The 20,893-nt window shown below is 37.2% G+C and overlaps 1 protein-coding gene across 3 annotated transcripts in view; it reads right to left on the minus strand.

Annotated features, from left to right (window-relative positions):
- The window catches only part of RELN (reelin), a 518,204-nt gene that overhangs the window by 246,383 nt on the left and 250,928 nt on the right, over positions 1–20,893 (minus strand). For all 3 annotated transcript variants that reach the window (XM_081080324.1, XM_081080323.1, XM_081080322.1), the window contains exon 7: positions 692–788. In XM_081080324.1, coding sequence (XP_080936450.1) covers positions 692–788 — 97 coding nt within the window. The remainder of the gene's footprint in view (positions 1–691; positions 789–20,893) is intronic.

Consider the following 20,893-nt stretch of genomic DNA (forward strand, 5'->3'; position numbering starts at 1 on the left):
CACGCAACAACAAAAGGCTCATCAGCCACATGCTGACGGCTAGTGGTTTCACTGCTTTCAATTTGTAATGCTCAAGTTTCAATTTACATATGGTCCAAGAATTTATCTTGGCCAAGCAAAGTCCAATCAGTGTAAACTAAAGGAAAGTAAATTGCTACTGAAAAATTTGGCATACACCAAAAAATTAAAAAACTGGCTTATTCAGTGTGTTCTTTCAGTTCTTTTTTAAATCATTATGGTTCCTCTATGGTTAGGAAACAAAGTTTAAAGATAATGTAACACAACTGCTCAGCTAACATTTCTGGCTTGCCAGGAGAAAATAAGAAGTTTGGAAATAAAGCTTTATATAGGAACTTATAAAGTCATAAATTATTCAAATATATGTAAATATATGTTATATATATCACATATCATACCCATATTTTTTTAAAAAATCTAATCATAATGATACACCATGTTTAATGAGATCTAGTGATGCTTCTAATTTCATTACTGAATTCTTTATTTTTACATTTGAAAATATACCATAAAATCACTGCTCCCAATTTTGAGATTTTTTTGTAACAGAACTCATGTCAATAATATTGCAGATTTTCATCTGAACTGTAAGAGCATAAGAGAACCTTTTGTTGACATAAAGCTCAGTAAAGACAATGTATTTGAACCCTAGACATAAATGGCATGGACTTACCAGTTCTCGGGGACCATATGGCTCACAGAAGGTGACGGCATTGCCATGCATAATTGGACCGCACTGTTCTCCAGTCTCGCAGTTGCTACATTCAACCCTGTGGGAACACAGAAAGCATCTCTGGTCTGAGTACTAAGTATCACAAAGAGGTCTATTACTCAGGTAAGGAAAGACGGAATAGTTACTGCTATTCAGTTCAAATCAACATTTGAGGAAAGTAATGGTATTTTGTATTGTGACATGTTAACGAACCATGAAACCGGAAAGACTTCAATTTAAATCCCAGTTCTTTCAGTTATTCGCAGTAATGGGTAAGTTACATAACCCCCCAAAGTTTTATCACTTGTGAAATAAGGATAATAATACTAACCTAAATGTCACATAGTTATTGTGAGGATTAAATGAGAGAGTGTACATAAAACAGAGTACAGAACCAATCTCATAGTAAGTAATAATGGCAGGTGGTATTAAATTTGCATATCTACAAAATATACCATGTTAAATATAATGGAATCAGATTATATTTAATACACATATTAATATGAAATGCACACATTCTAATTCAAGCAAAGTTTGGATACTAAGTGAATACATTAATCTTGCAAATAATTTAATTAGCTGCTTTATTACTGTAAAATGAAGTGGTTAATAAATCCTTAGGACAGGATCTCTAATTCATGTTTTTACTAGAAATTAAAGTTATGAATATTCTGGATTTGACTTTGCATATTTACAGTAACAGTTACAATGTTCTGCATCGTGACATTTCAACCTATAATCATTACATACCTAACATGAGGAAAGATAGATCCATTTCCTCTGTCTGAACCTCAAACCACATGAGAGCTGTATTTCATGCAGAAAGAACATTTTCAAAGACTTTCACATTCCAGGTGCCAAACATGTGGAAAGGCCACGATGCCCTTTGTTTCGGAGATAACTGTGTTACGCCCTTTCAGCTATTTGCTAATTTCAGAGAAAGAGGGAGTAGAAGCACCCATTCAAACAGGAAGACAAAAGTGTGAAAATACATGAGGTCACCCATAAAGCCTAGATGCAGAAGCACATTTAGTAAAAGCTTGGCAAATAAATGTATTTCGTACACGTATACTGCATGGAATAAATGATTGTTATTCTAATCTTTTGAGCTGTGTTCCATACCAGGAGATAGCAATGTCAAGAATCTTTAATTTTTTTTTTTTTTAGAATAAACAGAGAACAATTTCTGGTATGGAATTAAAATGCTAGCATCATAAATCTCACTGGGTGATTTAAATCTTCTCTTGTGAGAAGATCCTAATAAATGTTCTTGACATTAGAAGGAATATAGTAGTAGCTTCATAAAAGCAACAAACATGTCTCTTGTTCACCATTTTATTCCTTGTATGGTGTATTCCATAAATATTATTTGAATAAATGAATGAATGAATGAATATAAGGCAACATCATAAATAGAACTATTATGAAGGCCTGAGATCTAAGGCACTTAGAATAGAGCCTGGCAATAGCAAGCACCATGTAAGTGTTAGTGTGTGAACTATTATTACTATTATTATCATTATTATTGATTTCCACCATTTTCATCCAGAACTGGTATATTAGGTTTTCTTTTATTTTCAAACAGAGAATTTATTACATGAACTTCCTGCTACTGGTTTTCTACTTTTTTAAACCATACATTATTTTTTTTCCAAGAAGTATGATAATGATAAAAGTACAGAGAAGGAGCACAAAAATTAGTGGGGTTCCTGCTTAGTGATAGATGAGGATTATTTGGCTTCCAAGTCATCATGAAGTGGATTGAGAGAAACATCAACTTTGATGGAAAATAATTAGAAGAACGTTTAACCCTCCCAATGGCCACCTGCCACGTGCCTCCAGTGACTCTAAACAAAAGCATCACTGTTGCTGTGAAGTCCGAGGCCAAATGTTGGAATTCTGTTAACAATTATTCCATCTATAAATATATGATTGTCCCCAAATCAACTGCATATCAGGAAAATAATATTTCTATAAAACATATATGTTACAGCTCCTCTTTCCCCGTAGTTTTGATTAAATGGGATTCAGGTGCAGCCTAGATAACTGCATATTGTTTAAAGGTAATTCTAACATAGGAGGCCTACAACCGGGCATTAGGGAACCAGTGAAAATAGACAACAGATGTTTGATGTGTTTGGAGAACCACTTCTTTTTTTGTGGAATAACAGGAGTTAAAAAAACCAATAAACACAAGAAAAACGTAAGCAGACATAGCCCTTCTCCTCATTTGTCTCAACAATGCTTCTAGACCTTTCTCTTCTTCAATGTTCTTTATAGCTCCAGACACTTAAAATAAAATTTATAAAGGCACTGGTACACTGTTGAAATGTAAAGATTTAGAATTATCAGTATTTAGAATGCCTCACAAGTTGCTGTTACTTGGACGTACAACGGCTTCACCAAGGATTAGAACAAATCTGTCAGCTTCCTGCCAAGTTCTTTTAAATGTCCTTTGCTTGAATTTCTCACAGTGTGACTAGGTTTGTCAACATAATTTATTATAATTTAAATCTGAATGCCCTTTCCTCTGGGTGGTCAAATCACCCCATTCGTAGCTCCCAACAGTGTTATTTATTCATTCATCATTCATTAATTCATTCTTATAATTAATGAACTTGTGTTGAAAACCTACAGGCACTGTTGTGAGATTTAGTGATACAAAAACCAATAAACCAGTGTCATTTTCTTACCAGTGTTTACACTGCAGAAGGAAAGGCAGAGAAACAAGCACACAGTTTCAGTACAGGGTGCCCATGCAATGCTAGCCATTTATTATATTCGATTATATGCCAGATACACCACAGCCAATTAAAATCTTTCTATAAGATAGTTATCAGTGTCCTCATTTAGCTAATTTTACTAATAAGAAAACCGAGCTTCAGAGAAGTTAAGCATTTGCTCAAGTCACACATCTGTGAAGCTGACAGTTGCAATTGGACCCAGGGCTTGCTAATTCCAACAACTGTCACATTTTCCATAGCTCCTCATTCCTTATAACAGGAGTACATTGGTTGTGATGGTACCTAACTCAGACTGAGCAAGTAAAGGAAAGCTCCAAAAGGATGTGGTCCCAGAATTGGTCCTGAATGAGAAATAGGAGTTAGCTAAGCAAGGAAGAAAGGTGAAGCTGTGATAGGGCACAAAGAATGCAGAGATGACGACACACAAGTAGAATTGCTACTTCAGTGGGTTAGTATGCCTAGGACCAGATTGGTACACGGAGAAGACGGGGAAAGGCTGGGGCTGGAACATGGGAACCAGCACATGAAAGGCTTCCTGCACCGCTTACCAGGTAACAGGTACCATACCAGGAGTTCTACAAACAATGCCTCAATTTATGTAAAACCCCTTCCCTCTATGTTCATCCCCATTTGAATGATGTTAAAACTGAGATTTAGAATATTAAATGACTGTTCAAAGTTACAGTTAGTAAGTTATAGAACTGGGGTTCAAACTCCCATTACTCTGTTTCCAAAGTCATGATACAAATCCAACTTTTAGGAAAACTACTCTAGCAAATGATGGATTAGAGGTAGAGAACACAGGGCTACTGATGTAACACCAGGAAGACACACTAGTGCCCGAAGTAAGGCGGAGATGGAGAAAAGAGGGTGCACGCCAGAGGATCCTTGTTCAATAGAAAGGTAATGTGAGGGACACATGTCATGTACAACTTCCTAATGGGCTACATTAAAAAAATAAAAAGGAAAAGATAAAATTAATTTTAATAATATCTTTTATTTCACTCAATATATTCAAATTATATTTTAAGATGTAATGAATGTAAAGCTATTAATGACATAGTTTACATTCTCTTTTCATACTAAGTCTTCAAAGTGCAGGGTATATTTGACACCTGCAACACATCTCAATTCCGACTAGTCACAGTTCAGGTGCTCAAGAGTCATGTGTGACGAGTGGCTGTCAGACTGGAAAGCACAGCCCTAGAGAATTATCGGGCTTGGAAACTGACTGCTCTCTGGTTATGCTGACAAGTGGCGATGACCACCTGACAATGATTATGTGGATCAGCACTGACATGACAGTTTAGGATATGGTTGAAATCGCAGGAGTGCATATTATTGGGGGGCAGGAGAGGGGAAGGATATACAAAGTGAGAAGAGAAGCAATTCACTGGGAAAATAATCCTATTGTTCTTAGACTGGTTCTGGGAAGCTCTAAGCATCATCGTGACCCATCAGTGTGTACCGCCGGAGCCCATCTCCACTAACTTTCCCATAATTATTGGGAGTGGCTTCATTTCTATTCATCTTCCCAACAATCTGTGCTGCCCATCAAGGTGACTTTCCTAATGGTGAATCTACACCATGACCTATCTTTTATTTTTTTCTATCATTAAAGTTAAGCGATGCACAACAGGACACATGAATGCCATTCTCATAAAAGAAATGATCAATCATAATTTCATGATGAACACAATGATCTCGATGGAGACCAGACAGCACAAAGGGCAATTGGTGGTCATGGATTTCCAGAAGAAACAGTGATCTCTGTCAGAAAGGCAAGATGAGTTTAAAAAAACCTTAAGGTGTAAATAAACATCCATATTCCAAGAAAAGCAATTCTTGGCTCACCCCAGAATTTAAAGCAATACCTAGATGCTCTTAAAAGTCCTATTCTCCTCTGTTTCTCAGAATGCCTCTGTGTCTTACAATTTAATTTGGTTGAGTAGAGGTAGGTACTTAACCCCAAAGGGTGCTTGCTCTCTGTGAAGAATACTAGTAGTTTGAAATCCTACTCTTTCCTTATGGAAAAGTTGTACAAGTTCCTAAGAACTGGGGTTCAATTTGCAGAATGATGAAAGGTCCATTTTTTTTTCAGGCTCAGAAGGAAATAAAATGCTGATTTTTCCTAACATTTCAACTGTGGCCTCACAATTGAATTTTGTCAGGAAAATGGTGGGCTTTGTAAAGGTAGGTAACATATTCTTCAGAGATTGGTGGAGAGAAGGAAGTTTTAAATAATTCAGTCACACAGACTTTTGTTTTTCCTTTAAAAAAGGAATGTGATCTCCAAGGCTAAGGATTAGAAATGAATTGCTTCTCTGCTTAATAGGAAAAGTAATACTGAATATTACTCTTATCTGAAAAACTTTCCCCTCTATTTCTTTTTCCCAATATGAGAAACAGAACATAAGAATCTGACAAATACCATGGCATGTCATACAAATCACCCACCTCAAAATACATTCTGCCATGAACAGTATGATTAAAAGACATTTTAAGAGAAATGCCTGCTATCCCCAAAGACCATGCAAAGCCCGAATTTATTAAACCCTTGCTGAACCTATTTATGACACACTTAGGTTCCATATGAAGCTTATCTAATACTAGAGTTCACAGATCATTGCACGTCTGTCTGAGTTAGAGGGCACCTGAAATATCCCTGAGTCTCATCACCCCCTCATTTTATAAATGATAGAACAGAACAAGAATTCAGGTTCCCTCGCTCCTTTTCTAAGATACTTGCCACTCCCCTGTGATGAAGCCAGGAAGAGAAAAGAACTCCAATTCTACAAAAACAATATGCATTTCAAAAAATGTTTGTCGTTTTTACTGTCAGTTTATTTTGAAAATCTACAATGATTTTTCTTAAAATGTTCTTTTCTTCTTTTACAGAATAGGATATTGTTTTGCTAGTGAAAATGTACAAAAATAAGAAAAATGTCATGGACTTCATAGAAAATGTTAAGAATATATTCGCTAGACCAGAGTACATAATCAAATTCAATACTGCTTTGCTTATGGACAACCTATCATTATGTACACGCTATCATTTTTTCACTAACAAAAACATAAAAGAATCAGGAAATACAAAGGCAGGTACTTGTTGACCAACACAACTAGGGTCAAACCATAAACATAAAAAAAAAAAAAAAAGAAATGCTTTGAACCAAGGTTTTGTTTTTTACTATAACAAGCTCCTTGGCAGTTTGAAAATTATTTCTGTGTCAATTCTCTATCTTTGTTTTTTATTATTTAGGTGGCTGTTTCTGTCTGGGATAAAGAAATATATGTGATGTACATTTGTGCTGTAGATAGTATACTTCTGAAGGTATAATCATGTTTTTAATCCTGATTTTTAAATCATTAGGCTGGGGAACCTGCCAGAGCACCCTTTCAGGGGGCACAGAGGAAGTAAAAGTAAAATGTCCCTGGAATCCAGCATCCCCACGTACTGCAGTGATGCAGGAAAGGAGGATTAAGGTGAAAATTGGGCTCCTTCTCACCAGTGGAGATTTATGAATGGTTGATGGTGACATCATCCTGATAACAATAAATAAATAATTGAAATATTTTCTCAAGAGCAGTCTAATTACATGGCTCATTCTTCTTTTTAGATCAAAGTGAACTCGCTCAGCCTTTAGTCAGGCACTCTGCTGAAACAAGTTAATCACCTGGAAACTCACTGGCAATCAGTTACCATCAAATTTTCATTTGAAATGCATGCCATTTGTCCCTAAGACTTAGGACATTGTATTATCTGTCCATAATTTATTGCCTCTGAAGGAATCAGTGTCTGGGACTCATCCCCAGAAGAAGCAATCTGGCATTCTACGAGCCACAATTGCCTATTCATCAGCGTTTCTGAATGCAGATATTAAAATAATTTTAATATTGTTTCTGATCATAAAAATTACTTTTAAAATGGACAAAGAAAAAGAAGAGAAAATCTCTTGCAATTTCCTGACCCCAAAATAACAGGTCTCTTCCCCGAGGTCCAGCTCACACTGCATGTGCTGACAAAATCTGATGTGTGAGCTGGAAAGGCCAGGCAGATGTGGGACTGGTGATGCCACCAAAGTATAATAAATGGGATCTGGGGGTCATTTGGTAGCAGGGCACTCAGCTGACTTCTTCTGGACACACTGGAGTTCCTTATACTTTCCATTCAGACCTCAACAACCAGAATATTCAACTTTTGACCATATTTTATAATAAAGAGACAATGTTTTATAATAAAGAGGGCGTAAGTATTGTGAAAAGAATCTGTTTTAAAAAGCTTTTAAAAAGTCCTATTCTCTTTGTAAATGTGGAATATTTTTAGAAAAAAAACAGCAAGGAACGTTCACTCTATGAGACAGAATAATATCACCTTCAACGATGTCACGACTTATTCCTAAGGAGCTAACACATGCTCTAAATGTGAAAATGACAAACTCCATTTATAGCTCATTCTTTCTCATTACTTCTCACTAAGGAAGGTAAGGAAACTCTTCTTATTTCACTAGGGAGTTTAAAAATTTGATCTCTCCTTTGTTAACAGGTACAACGATGAATATAATTTGGGTTAAAAAGAACCCTTCTAAAATGCTACTACTGCACACGATAGTCTGATCTTCTGCTATGGTGAATTCCACAACATGCTGCTTGAAGAAGTATTTTCTCACTTGTTTCCAATGTACTTGACATTTCACTCTACTGATTGAGCTCTTGTTTCTGTCATCTAAAGCAGAGATTAAAGAAGAAAATACTGTAACTCCAGAGTCACACCTTTTTTTATTTGTGGGACACCTGGTTAACGTTTCTATCGTAGATAAAGCTTTTTCCCCAAAGCAATTACATCATGGTAAGAAAAGTGGGAGGAGGAGGAGAAAACAAGAAAGGAAAGGTAGGGGAGAGTTTTGTAATAAGGCAACAAAGTTATTAACAAAAGAGAAGAGAAAATGAGAGATGGTGAAAAGAGGTGAAGAAGTCAAGAGGGAGGAAATGAGAAAAACCGTAGAGAAAGATGCACATAAGATTGGAATGCTGGACCATAAAACCCTATACATCAAATTATAATTCCACATCACCAAAGTACACTGACATATTAGAGGTTCTAGCAAAGGTATGTCATCAGGGAAAATATTTATTTTGTCTGATTTTTCTCATTATTCACAATCTCCCTCAGTTACTTGCTCTAGAAAAAATGTAAGGTTTATGCTACATGTTCCATTGGGTAACCCCATTAGGACCTATGTCTTCTAAGCGATCATCATTACAAAATCAATCCCTTGGCAATCTTTCCACAATGGTATGGAACCTTTGGTGTCCATAGCTAGCGCTCGCCGTCACCCAGCACTGTGTCCCAGGCTTACTGCCCACAGACCCGCTGGACACTGAGCCAAAGTGAATGTTCTTGTATCCAGTTCCTTCCCCGGTGACACCGTTCATCAGTCTTCCTTTTCTCTGATTACCTGGAAACTGCACTTACATTGTGATTTTCTCACTTGGCTAGTAAACGGAGTCCCCTCTGTTTTTGTTATTTATGGGGTCTCCAAGACACTAAGGAATGATGAAGTAGTGTTACTGCTTGCTTGACTTCTTTTCTCTTATGGGCTAAGCTATTAATCACTGAACAAAACTCCAGCTAGAATAACTCAACTCTGCTCCTCAACCCAAAATATTGGTCTTTTTATGTTCTTTGTTCAGACAATTATTTTTGCCAAAGAAAATGAACTTTAATAAGCCAAATCACCAATCCTTTTTGCTCCATTTCAGAATAATTGCTCCAATATATTAGCATTTTCAAGAAAATACCAGATACAGCAGAGTCTGTGATCTCTAATTCCTTGATCCTGTACTAGGATCTTCTACATATAAACATGGAAATATTCTTGTCTTTCCTCGATTCAAGCAATCGTATGGAATGCCAGCCAGCCATGGCTTTAGCTTCCTTGGCTATAAATTGTGGGCCTTTCTATATGATAAACCAATTGACAGAGGTCTTTGCATACCATAGAATCTGAAACAACTTCCTTTGCGTCTTTCTTCTTGATGTCTCGTATCCTTGTCGGCACCACAACTTACTTATCTAAGATGCTTCTTCTGAGAAATGACTCCTCTTACCTGATCTCTGCTGAATAGGACATCTCTGCTATTATTATTGTGCTGGAGGGGAAACATCTGTTGTCATCTACTTGCCATTTATCATCCTGTTTTCTAACAGTCCCGTGTTTCCCTCTAGAACATCAGAGCCTCGTGATATTATAACTCTGATTCCTTCTGTGATCTTCAGAAAACAAACATTAAAGGGATAATCCATTAAGCAAAACAAAAATTCCTTCTTGACTTTGTAATTGCTTGGAGGGTAAAGACACTTCTTAAGGAAACTTTAATCGTTTTTAAGTAGTCATTCACTTTTTAGTTTCTTTAACTCTGTCTCTCTCTGAACTCTCTGTAATTCCAAGTTATGAATCACAAATGTCTTCTATATCTTATTTTTTCTCATTGTTTTTCTTATTATTGTTGACAATTTTTAGAGTAAATTTGCACACATTGAAATACATAGATCTCAAGCTTTGACAAACGCACACATCTATGTAACCCATGCCCTCTTGTGCTATACAACATGTTCACCACTCCAGAAAGTTCCTCATGCCCCTTGTCAGTCAACCCCCCATCTCTGAAACAACCATTTATCTAATTTCTATCATTTTATATAATTTTGCCTACTCTAGATTTCATGTAAGTGGAACCATACAGTAAGAACTATTTTGGCATTGGCTTCCTTCCTTCAACATATTTTTGAGATTCAACCATGTTGTTTCAATTGTGAATAATTCATTCCTTTCTATTACTGTGTAGTATCCCATTCTACGGAAGTATCACTAGTTTATCCATTCTCCTGCTGATGGATACCTGGGATGTTCTGAGTTTTGGACTACTAGGTACATGTTTCTAATAAGAAAAATCAAGATTTCTATCCATTTATATAAAATAGTGGCAATGTTTATATCATACTAAAATAGTTTAATTCACAAAAAGGAACTATGAAAGTGTAGTTGGCGTACAAGTAGTAGATGCTTAAGTGGAACATTAATGAGATAAATAATATTTGTGTATATATACCACACCTTCTTAATCATCTATCGAAGGACACGTTGGTTGTTTCCATGTCTTGGCCACCATAAATAAAGCAATGAACATCGGAGCACATATATCTTTACAGATAAATGTTTTCAGGTTTTGGGGGTAGATACCCAGGAGAGGGATTGCTGGGTCATATGGTAATTCTATTCTTAAGTTTTTTGAGGAAGCTCCACACTGCCTTCCATAGAGGCTGCACCAACAAAGAAACAATGAAACAAAAACTGACAGACACAGACAACAGTTTAGTGGTTACCAGAGGGTAGTGAGGGAGGAGGGTGGTAGATGAGGGTAAATGGGATCAAATATATGGTGATGGAAGGAGAACTGACTCTGAGTGGTCAACACACAGTGTGATATATAGATGATGTAATACAGAATTATACACTGGAAATCTATGTAACTACACTAACCATTATCACCCTAATAAACCTTAATTAAAAACATATATATATATATATATATTGTAAGTCCTTACATTCCTTGTAAATTTAGTTACATGATGTTTTTCTTCCCACTTTTGTTTTGTTTTGTTTTTGGTTGGAGGACGGTCTCTCTATATATGAGGAAGAATATACTGATCCCTTCCATTATCAGTAGTGCAATCATACTGAGCACACTTGATAATGGGGAGCTGTCAGCAGTGTTCATAAATTGATGTTGCTCCATCCACACTCTCTCTCACCCCATTGGGTTCAATGGCACATTTGAAATGATGAAGTTACTGTTGTGGTCCAGAGGTACACCTGTGTGTGTTCCAGCATCAGGGCAAAGTTAAAGAAGAGAAGCTTCGCTCTCATCAAGTCTGAACTGCCACTGTATTCCCATAAAGGAGTTCTGTGGTTCACTTATAACTTTACTTCTTATCTCTCATTTAAACAAAGCAATCAGAACCAGCTGGGAGAATGGGGAAATAAAGGGCCACTTTCCTAACAGAGGGGGCAAAAAAGCAGCAGGGCTCTATCCTTTGCATCTCCGGCAGGCAGAAGGACCACAGCTTCATGACGACACACCAGAGCATGGCATCGCAGACACCCATGGCCCAGGGCCAGGAGCAGAACAGTTTCCATGCCATCAAGCAGGTCTCAAAACAGAGCCACTGCCCTGAGGGAGAGATTAGGTTGGGTGAAGGCTTCCTGTGTGGGCCAATCACTAACGACTAGCTGGACTGGGGAGGACTTAGTGGGTATCTACAAGCACAGAGGAATAGGGGACCACAGGTACATCTCCACCTCCCCTGCTTGTGCACTAGGAAGTTCTCTGAATCTCAGAAAAGTGGGAGAGGGCAAGCTAAAACTGACTGAAATTAAGTTTCCACCACTGGTAGAAGGGAGACAATAAGACGAAATTAAGTTGGGTTATGAAAGAACATAGAAAGTTTTATTTCTCTGATATCCAAGTTTGTGAACAGAATTCACAACTGCTATATACGAGTATGTGTAAGCATAAACAATTTTGGAAAGACTGGTAGAAACTGTTAACAGTTGTTGCCTCTGGAGGAAGGGAATATAGATGCAGTGTTGGAGGAAGGCTTACTTTTATTATTTTCTTATATTCTTGAACTTTTCACCAAGTACATTTATTAATTTTAAATCAACTCTAGTATTTAAACTAAGTAGATAGACAGTATATTCATACATTCAATATTGAGTTGATGTAAAAATGATTCTTGCTTCTATTCCAACTGCTGTCACATAGTTGGAATAGTAACCTGGCTGTTATGTCCATTCATAATAATAGTAATATGGTTTGGTGTTCCTTATTTTTATGTACCGTCATTTGTGCATGAGATAAGAAACTTGGGAAACGTCATAAAAATGGCAGCATGAGGTGAGCCTCCGTAGAGCTCCCCTGAAATTTACAAATAATCGAACAACAATAACTCCACAAAGGACTCCCTGAACAGCAGACAGGCAAGATGAAGAGGCCCACTACTGAATTCACCTAAAGGTGGGAGAATCGCGCGAGTGGGGGAGGAGGGAAGGGAGAAGTGCGGAGACGGAGCCCCGCGGGCGCAGGACGCAGACCTAGCTCAGTGCTCCGAGCTCGCTGCATCCCGGAACTACCGCAGTTGTGGGAGAGGGAAGGACTCGGACTGCAAGGGCTCCACTCATGGCCCACAGGGCAGAGGGGGCAGCATATAACACGGCTGAACCCAACGCTCAAGGCAGAGACCTCAGAGAAAAGACTGAGGGAAGAAGGCTGAAAATGGTGCTTTAAGCCCTCACTGCCGAGCAGAGAACGGAAGCCTTAGGCACTGAGACTAGCTGCCCTCTCCCTACCCTCCCAAACTCGCCCCACCCCCAAATGCCCGGCGCTAGAAGTGATAAAGTAGCAGTGTCAGATCAAAGGACACGGTAATTGCTGTTCTGAGAACTTGGATCGCAGACACAGATTCACAGCCCAACTAGTTCCGGCAAAGGGGAGGGAGCCGTGGAAGCAGGACCAGCTTTGGTGGTGGTCGCCGCCATTGCTCTGGGTCACCTCTCACGACTCACCCCGCCCCAGCCCCACCTATCTGGGTGGATCCCTGCAGGAGTAAACAGAACTGCTGAAACCTATGGGCTCTGACTCTGGTGCAGAAAGAGCTTTGGAATTTCAAAAGCTCTCCGCATCCCCACAGGGATGTGGCTGCCCTATGACCCAGGCGAAATGTTAACAGAGAAGAAGCCCATTTCCCAGGGAATCCCCCCATTGTGTGAGAAGCTGGAATAGTGCAGAGAATACATAGCCCTACTGTGTGAGAGAGGAAAAAACAAGGCTGCAGTCGGAGAGAAAATAAAACATTCTACCAACAAGTATTGGAAAACAAAAGAAAGACCACTTCCTATCAACCTGTTACAGAAGCCACTCCTGTAAATGTTTAGGAAGAGAAATAATAAATCAGTAATTGCCATGAATAACCAAGGCTCAAGACAGCTCAGAAAGAAAGTGAAAAGTCTCCAGAAAGGAACTTAAAGATATGGAAATATGTGACTTAAATGACAGAGAATTCAAGGTTGCAATTCTGAAAAAACTCAACGAGATGCAAGAAAACACAGAAAGGCAATTTAATGAACTCAGAAACGCAATCAAAGAAAACCATGAGCATTTTATGAAAGAGATTGAAATTTTAAAAAAGAACCAAATGGAATTTCTGGAGATTAAGAACTCAATAGAAGAAATTAAGAATGAAATAACCAGCTTAGGTAGTAGAGTTGACCAGATGGAGAAAAGAATCAGTGACATCGAAGATAGAAATGTGGAAATTACACAGATGGAAGAAGAAAGAGACTTGAGACTTAAAAGAAATGAAAGAACTCTACAAGAACTTTCTGACTCTATCAGAAAGAGCAATATAAGAATAATGGGCATACCAGAAGGAAAAGAAAGAGAGAAGGGAACAGAGATTATATTCAAACAAATTGTTGATGAGAACTTCCCAAACTTGAGGACAGAACTGGATCCTCGAATCCAAGAAGCAAATAGAACACCTAATTACCTCAATCCCAACAGGCCTTTTCCAAGGCACACTGTATTGAAGCTGTCTAAAATCAACGAAAAAAAAAGAATCCTCAAGGCAGCCAGGGAAAAGAAGACGGTAACCTACAAAGGAAAACCATTAGATTATCATCAGATTTTTCAGCAGAGACTCTACAAACCAGGAAAGAGTGGAACCAAATATTCAAACTATTGAAAGAGAGAAATCATGAGCCAAGAATAATATATCCAGCAAAGATATCCTTTAGATATGAAGGAGGAATAAAGACCTTTCCAGACGTACAGAAGCTGAGGGAATTTTCTAATATACGACCTGCACTACAAGAAATACTAAAGGAGACTATTCGACCACCATCAACAGGGACAATTTGTGGCTACATGAAAAGGGGGAGAGTAAAGGCCTGAACGGGAATATGAGAATGGAGAAAGTAAGCGTGCTGAAGAAAATGGAATACTCTAAATATCAAACTTTCTTTTACATAAACTTAAGGGTAACCACTCAAAAAAAAATGCAGAACTGAAACATATACCGTAATAAAAGAAGAAACACAAGGAAACATCATAGAATACCACCACACAGAAATAATAGACAACAACAAAAAGGCAAAGAAACAATGGAGGCACAGCCTTACCAGAAAACTAAAGATAGAATGACAGGAAATCCTCACATATCAATAATCACCCTAAATGTAAATGGACTGAGCTCACCAATAAAAAGGCACAGAGTAGCAGATTGGATCAGAAAACTAAACCCAACCATATGCTGTCTCCAAGAGACACATCTCAGCTACAAGGACAAGCATAGACTCAAAGTGAAAGGGTGGAAATTGACACTTCAAGCAAATGGTACCCAGAGAAAATCAGGTGTAGCCATAATGATTTCCGATGAAACAGACTTCAGGGTGAAAAAGGTAACAAGAGACAAAGATGGACATTTCATAATGGTAAAGGGGACTATACAACAAGAAGACAGAAGAGTCATCAATATTTATGCCCCCAATCAGGGAGCACCAAAATATACCAAGCAACTACTAACAGAACTAAAGGGAGAAATTAACCCAAACACAATTATACTAGGGGACTTAAATACATCATTGACAGCTATGGATAGATCATTCAAACAGAAAATAAATAATGAAATAACAGCCCTAAATGACACATTAGATGAAATGGACATCATTGACATATATAGAGCACTTCATCCTATAACATCAGACTATACATTCTTTTCGAGTGTACATGGAACATTCTCAAGGATAGACCATATATTGGGATATAAAACCATCCTCAGAAAATTTAAGAAGATCGAAATCATACCAAGCATATTCTCTGATCACAAGGCTTTGTAATTGGATATGAACTGCGAAAAGAAAGCAGGAAAAAACACAAATACATGGAGATTAAACAACATACTTTTAAAGAACGACTGGGTCAAAGAAGAAATTAGAGGAGAGCTCAAAAGATACATAGAAACAAATGACAATGAAAATACAACCTACCAAAATTTTGGGGATGCAACGAAATCAGTTTTAGGAGGGAAATTTATATCATTACAGGTCTATCTCAAGAAACAAGAAAAATCCCAAATAAATAACCTCATGTTACACCTTAAAGAACTAGAAAAAGAAGAACAAGTGAAACCCAACGTCAGCAGAAGAAAGGAAATAAAAAAAATCAGAGCAGAACTAAATGAAATAGAGAACAAAAAGACAATAGAAAAAATTAATGGGACAAAGAGCTAGTTCTTTGAAAATATTAGCAAAATCGACAAACCCTTTGCTAGACTCACTAAGATAAAAAGAGAGATGACACTAATTAACAAAATCGAAATGAAAAAGGGGAAGTTATCATGGACACCACAGAAATACAAAGGATCATGCAAGAATACTCTGAAGGACTATATGCCACCAAATTTAATAACCTAGAAGAAATGGACAAGTTCTTAGAAACATATAGCCTTCCGAGGCTGAACCATGAAGAACTGGAAAATCTAAACAGACCGATCACCAGTAATGAAATTGAATCAGTCATCCAAAACCTTTCCAAAAGAAAAAGTCCGGGACCAGATGGCTTCACTAGTGAATTCTACCAAACCTTCAAACAGGATCTAATACCAATCCTGCTCAAACTCTTCCAAAAATTGAAGAAGAGTCAGTACTCCCTAACTCATTTTGTGAGGCCAACATTACCCTGATACCAAAACCTAGTAAGGACAATACAAAAAAAGAAAACTACAGACCAATATCTCTGATGAATACTGATGCAAAAATCCTAAACAAAATTCTAGCAAATCGAATACAACAATGCATTAAAAAGATTATTCATCACGACCAAGTGGGGTTCATTCCCGGGGCACAAGGATGGTTCAACATCCGCAAATCCATCAATGTGATACATCACATAAACAAAATAAAGAACAAAAATCATATGATTATATCAATTGATGCAGAAAAAGCAGTTGACAAGATACAACATCGATTTATGATTAAAACACTTAATAAAATAGATATAGAAGGAAAATACCTTAACATAATAAAGGACATATATGACAAGCCCTCAGCTAATCTCATAATTAATGGTGAAAAACTGAAGCCCTTTGCTCTACATTCAGGAACACGACAGGGCTGTCCCCTATCACCTCTGCTTTTCAACATAGTGTTGGAAGTCCTTGCCAGAGCAATCAGGCAAGAGAAACAAATAAAAGGCATCCAAATTAGGAATGAAGAAGTTAAATTATCACTCTTTGCAGATGACATGATGCCATATATAGAAAACCCTAAAGACTCCACCAAAAAGCTATTAGAAACAATCAACGAATAAAGTAAAGTTGCTGGCTACAAAATCAACGTACAAAAGTCCATTGCATTCCTATATACTAACAATAAAATCTCAGAAAAAGAAATACAAAAAACAATTCCTTTTGCAATTGCAGCAAGAAGAATAAAATACCTAGGAATAAACTTAACCAAGGATGTGAAGTACCTATCTGCTAAAAACTATAAGACATTTTTGAAAGAAATTGAAGAAGACACAAAGAAATGGAAAGACAGTCCGTGCTCATGGACTGGAAGAATCAACATAGTTAAAATGGCCATATTACCCAAAGCAATATACAGATTTAATGCAATCCCCATTAAAATCCCAATGGCATTTTTAAAAGAAATAGAACAAAAAATCATCAGATTTGTTTGGAACAAGAAAAGACCCCGAATAGCCAAAGCAACCTTAAGAAAAAAAAACAATACTGGAGGTATCACACTCCCTGACTTCAGTGTACTACAGGGCTACAATAATCAAAACAGCATGGTATTGGCAGAAAAACAGACACGTAGACCAATGGAATAGAATTGAGAACCCAGAAATAAAACCACATAAATATGGACAGATAATTTTTGACAAAGAAGCTAAAAACATACAATGGAGGAAAGACAGCCTCTTCAATAAATGGTGCTGGGAGAATTGGATAGCCATGTGCAAAAGAATGAAACTGGACTGCTATCTGTCACCATGTACCAAAATTAATTCAAAATGGATCAAAGACTTAAGCATAAGACCTGACACAATTAACTGCATAGAAGAAAACATAGGTACTAAACTTATGGACCTTGGGTTCAAAGAGCATTTTATGAATTTGACTCCAAAGGCAATGGAAGTAAAAGCTAAAATAAACGAATGGGACTATATGAAACTTAAAAGCTTCTGCACAGCAAAAGAAACCATCGACAAAATAAAGAGGCAACCAACTGAATGGGAGAAGATTTTTGCAAACAGTGCCTCCGATAAGGGGCTAATATCCAAAATATACAAGGAACTCATGAAGCTCAACAACAAAAAAACAAACAACCCAATTGATAAATGGGCAGAGGCCCTGAAGAGACATTTTTCCAAAGAGGATATACAAATGGCAAATAGACATATGAAAAAATGCTCAACATTGCTAATCATCAGAGAAATGCAAATGAAAACCACAATGAGATATCACCTCACCCCAGTCAGAATGGCTATCATCAACAATACAAATAGTAACAAGTGTTGGAGAGGCTGTGGAGAAAAAGGAACTCTTATACACTGTTGGTGGGAATGCAGACTGGTGCAGCCGCTATGGAAGGCAGTGTGGAGGTTCCTCAAAAAATTACGAATAGAATTACCATATGACCCAGCAATCCCTCTTCTTGGTATCTACCCAAAAATCTGAAAACATCTATACATAAAGACACGTGTGCTCCAATGTTCATTGCAGCTTTGTTTACGGTGGCCAAGACATGGAAACAACCAAAATGTCCTTCGATAGATGAATGGATAAAGAAGTTGTGGTACATATACACAATGGAATACTATTCGGCAGTAAGAAAAGATGATATAGGAACATTTGTGACAACATGGATGGATCGTGAGAGTATAATACTAAGCGAAATAAGTCAGACAGAAAAAGCAGAGAACCCTATGATTTCACTGATATGTGGTATATAAACCAAAAACAACAAAAGAACAAGACAAAGAAATGAGAAAGAAAAACTCGTAGACACAGACAATAGTTTAGTGGTTACCAGAGGGTAAGGGGGTGGGGGGTGGAGAAGAGGGTAAGGGGGATCAAATATATGGTGATGGAAGGAGAACTGACTCTGGGTGTTGAACACACAATGGGATTTATAGATGATGTAATACAGAATTGTACACCTGAAATCTATGTAATTTTTCTAACAATTGTCACCCCAATAAATTAAAAAAAAAAGAAATAAGAAAACAGATATCAGGAGAGAGAAAACTATTTATGGAGTTACGGAACAAACTTGGTTTTGTTACTTTATTGTAAATATTTTCTGAGATACTTGATTTTACTGGGTGCTGGTTTCTGACTTTAGGGAATTTACGTCTATTTTTAAGGGGTTTAAGGCATCCAATACCCTCCTTTTCCCCTTCTCTATGATTCTGCCATGATATATTTTCATTATATTTCATATATTATATAATACAGACATATTTAAAATGGTGTCTATTTTTTATCCAAATGCAATGAGAGAAGACATGGGGACTCATTTAAATTAACTACCTGTGGATTATTTTAATAAGAATGATTTTTGTTCATATCTGGGCTTAGAGGAGATGAGAAAACCATAGTTTAGATACACCATAGGAGAAAGAAAGGAAAGGAGGGGGGAAACAGGAAGGGAGGGAAGAAAGAAAGGGAAGGAGGGGGAGGAAGACAGAAGAAGGCAAGGGAAGGGAGCAGGGGAGAGAGGAGAGAAGGGAAAGAAGGAAGGAAGGAGGGTGAGAGGGAGGGAGGGAAAGAGAGAAAGGTAGGTAAGGAGAAAGAGAGAAGGGTAAGGGAGGGGTGAGGGAGGGGGGGAGGGAAACAGGGAGGGAAGAAGGGAGGATGGAAAGGAGGGAGGGGTAGGGCGGGAACTAACTTGTATTGCGCACCTGCAATACACTGGGCATGCTGCCAGACATTTCCAAGCTTATCACACTTTAAAACAGTGCTGTAAGGACAGTATTCGTCTCACTCTTACCGACAAGACAATGGGGCTCAGAGAGGTGAAGCAAAGCTTTTTGCCTTTTTCAAGGTACCCAGCTTGCAAGTGCCTAGCTCAAGAGTCAAACCACACTGGCTGGACCTCAGAACCCCTGATATCTTTTGTTCAACAAAGTCATCTCTCAAATGATGAGAGTTTCACAGTTCTTTTGTTTTTTTTTTTTTTTTAAATCTTAAAAAGGCTAGGTGAAATGGTGGCAAAAGGGATAAACTAAAATTACTCTGAAGCATATTTGATAGAAGACAGGAGTACATGGCTTTTTAAAGTTAATAAAAGGTTTTTTAAAAAAGCAGGAAAAACCATAGCTTAAGTAAAAGGGACATAAAATCCATAACTTTGGCCAAGAAAGCTTAGATCAGTCATGAAAATGGGTGATGCAAAAATCAATCACATTTTATTGATTTTAAAAAACAACTGAATTTGAACCACATAAAAGTCACATTTTGTATTTGTCAAGAAAAGTCACTGAAGAAAATGAATTAGCTTGACAGAAATGAACTTGCCTTGAAAGAAGCAAATCATCTGATAACATTTATATTAATGGAATATTAAAAAGCCAAATGTCAGGAGAAATAGAGCATTTTTCCTGGGTAAAAGCAGTGCTTAGAAAGATTTTTTTTTTGGCTTTTTCTTAATAAAGATTTTCAATTTATATTTAGGTTATGTTCATAGGGAAGTGAAATTTTGTTGATAGATTGTTTCTGTAAATGGCATATAAATCATGAGACTTTATGACTCTGTCTGGTTTGACTTTTAAAATATATTTATACTATAGATCTATATTTCTTTCTAGAAAAGACATAAGATGTTCCTCTGTCTAGTATTAAAGCACCAATACTTGATGTCTATATTTCATCTTTGGCTCTCAGGCCAAGGGCCACTTTCTCCAAGAAACGCCCACCAGGGTCATCTCTTTTTATGGAACTACAGTATGTTGTCTGTACCTTGTATTACACTGAAGAATTTCTATGCTGGAGTATTCAAGCCTTTAAAAAATGTGTTTTTAGTGTCTCCTCTACTAAACTATAAACTACTTGAGAGAAAGAGCCATACCCATTTTTAATGTACTATTTAAATAAAATAATTATTGTTTCATATTTGTTGAATAGTAAAAATAAACAAAGACAGAAATGGATATCATATGCTGACATTTGAGGATGAAATGGTTATTCTCTTTCTAGTCTTGAGTAGTGCTTGGACTTTGGTTACAACTTGGAAGTTTACATTAAAGCTTCTATGTTATCTTGAAATCTTAATTATGTATACAAAAACAT

This window comes from Rhinolophus hipposideros, assembly GCF_964194185.1.
Source record: "Rhinolophus hipposideros genome assembly, chromosome: 18".
Lineage (NCBI taxonomy): Eukaryota > Metazoa > Chordata > Mammalia > Chiroptera > Rhinolophidae > Rhinolophus > Rhinolophus hipposideros.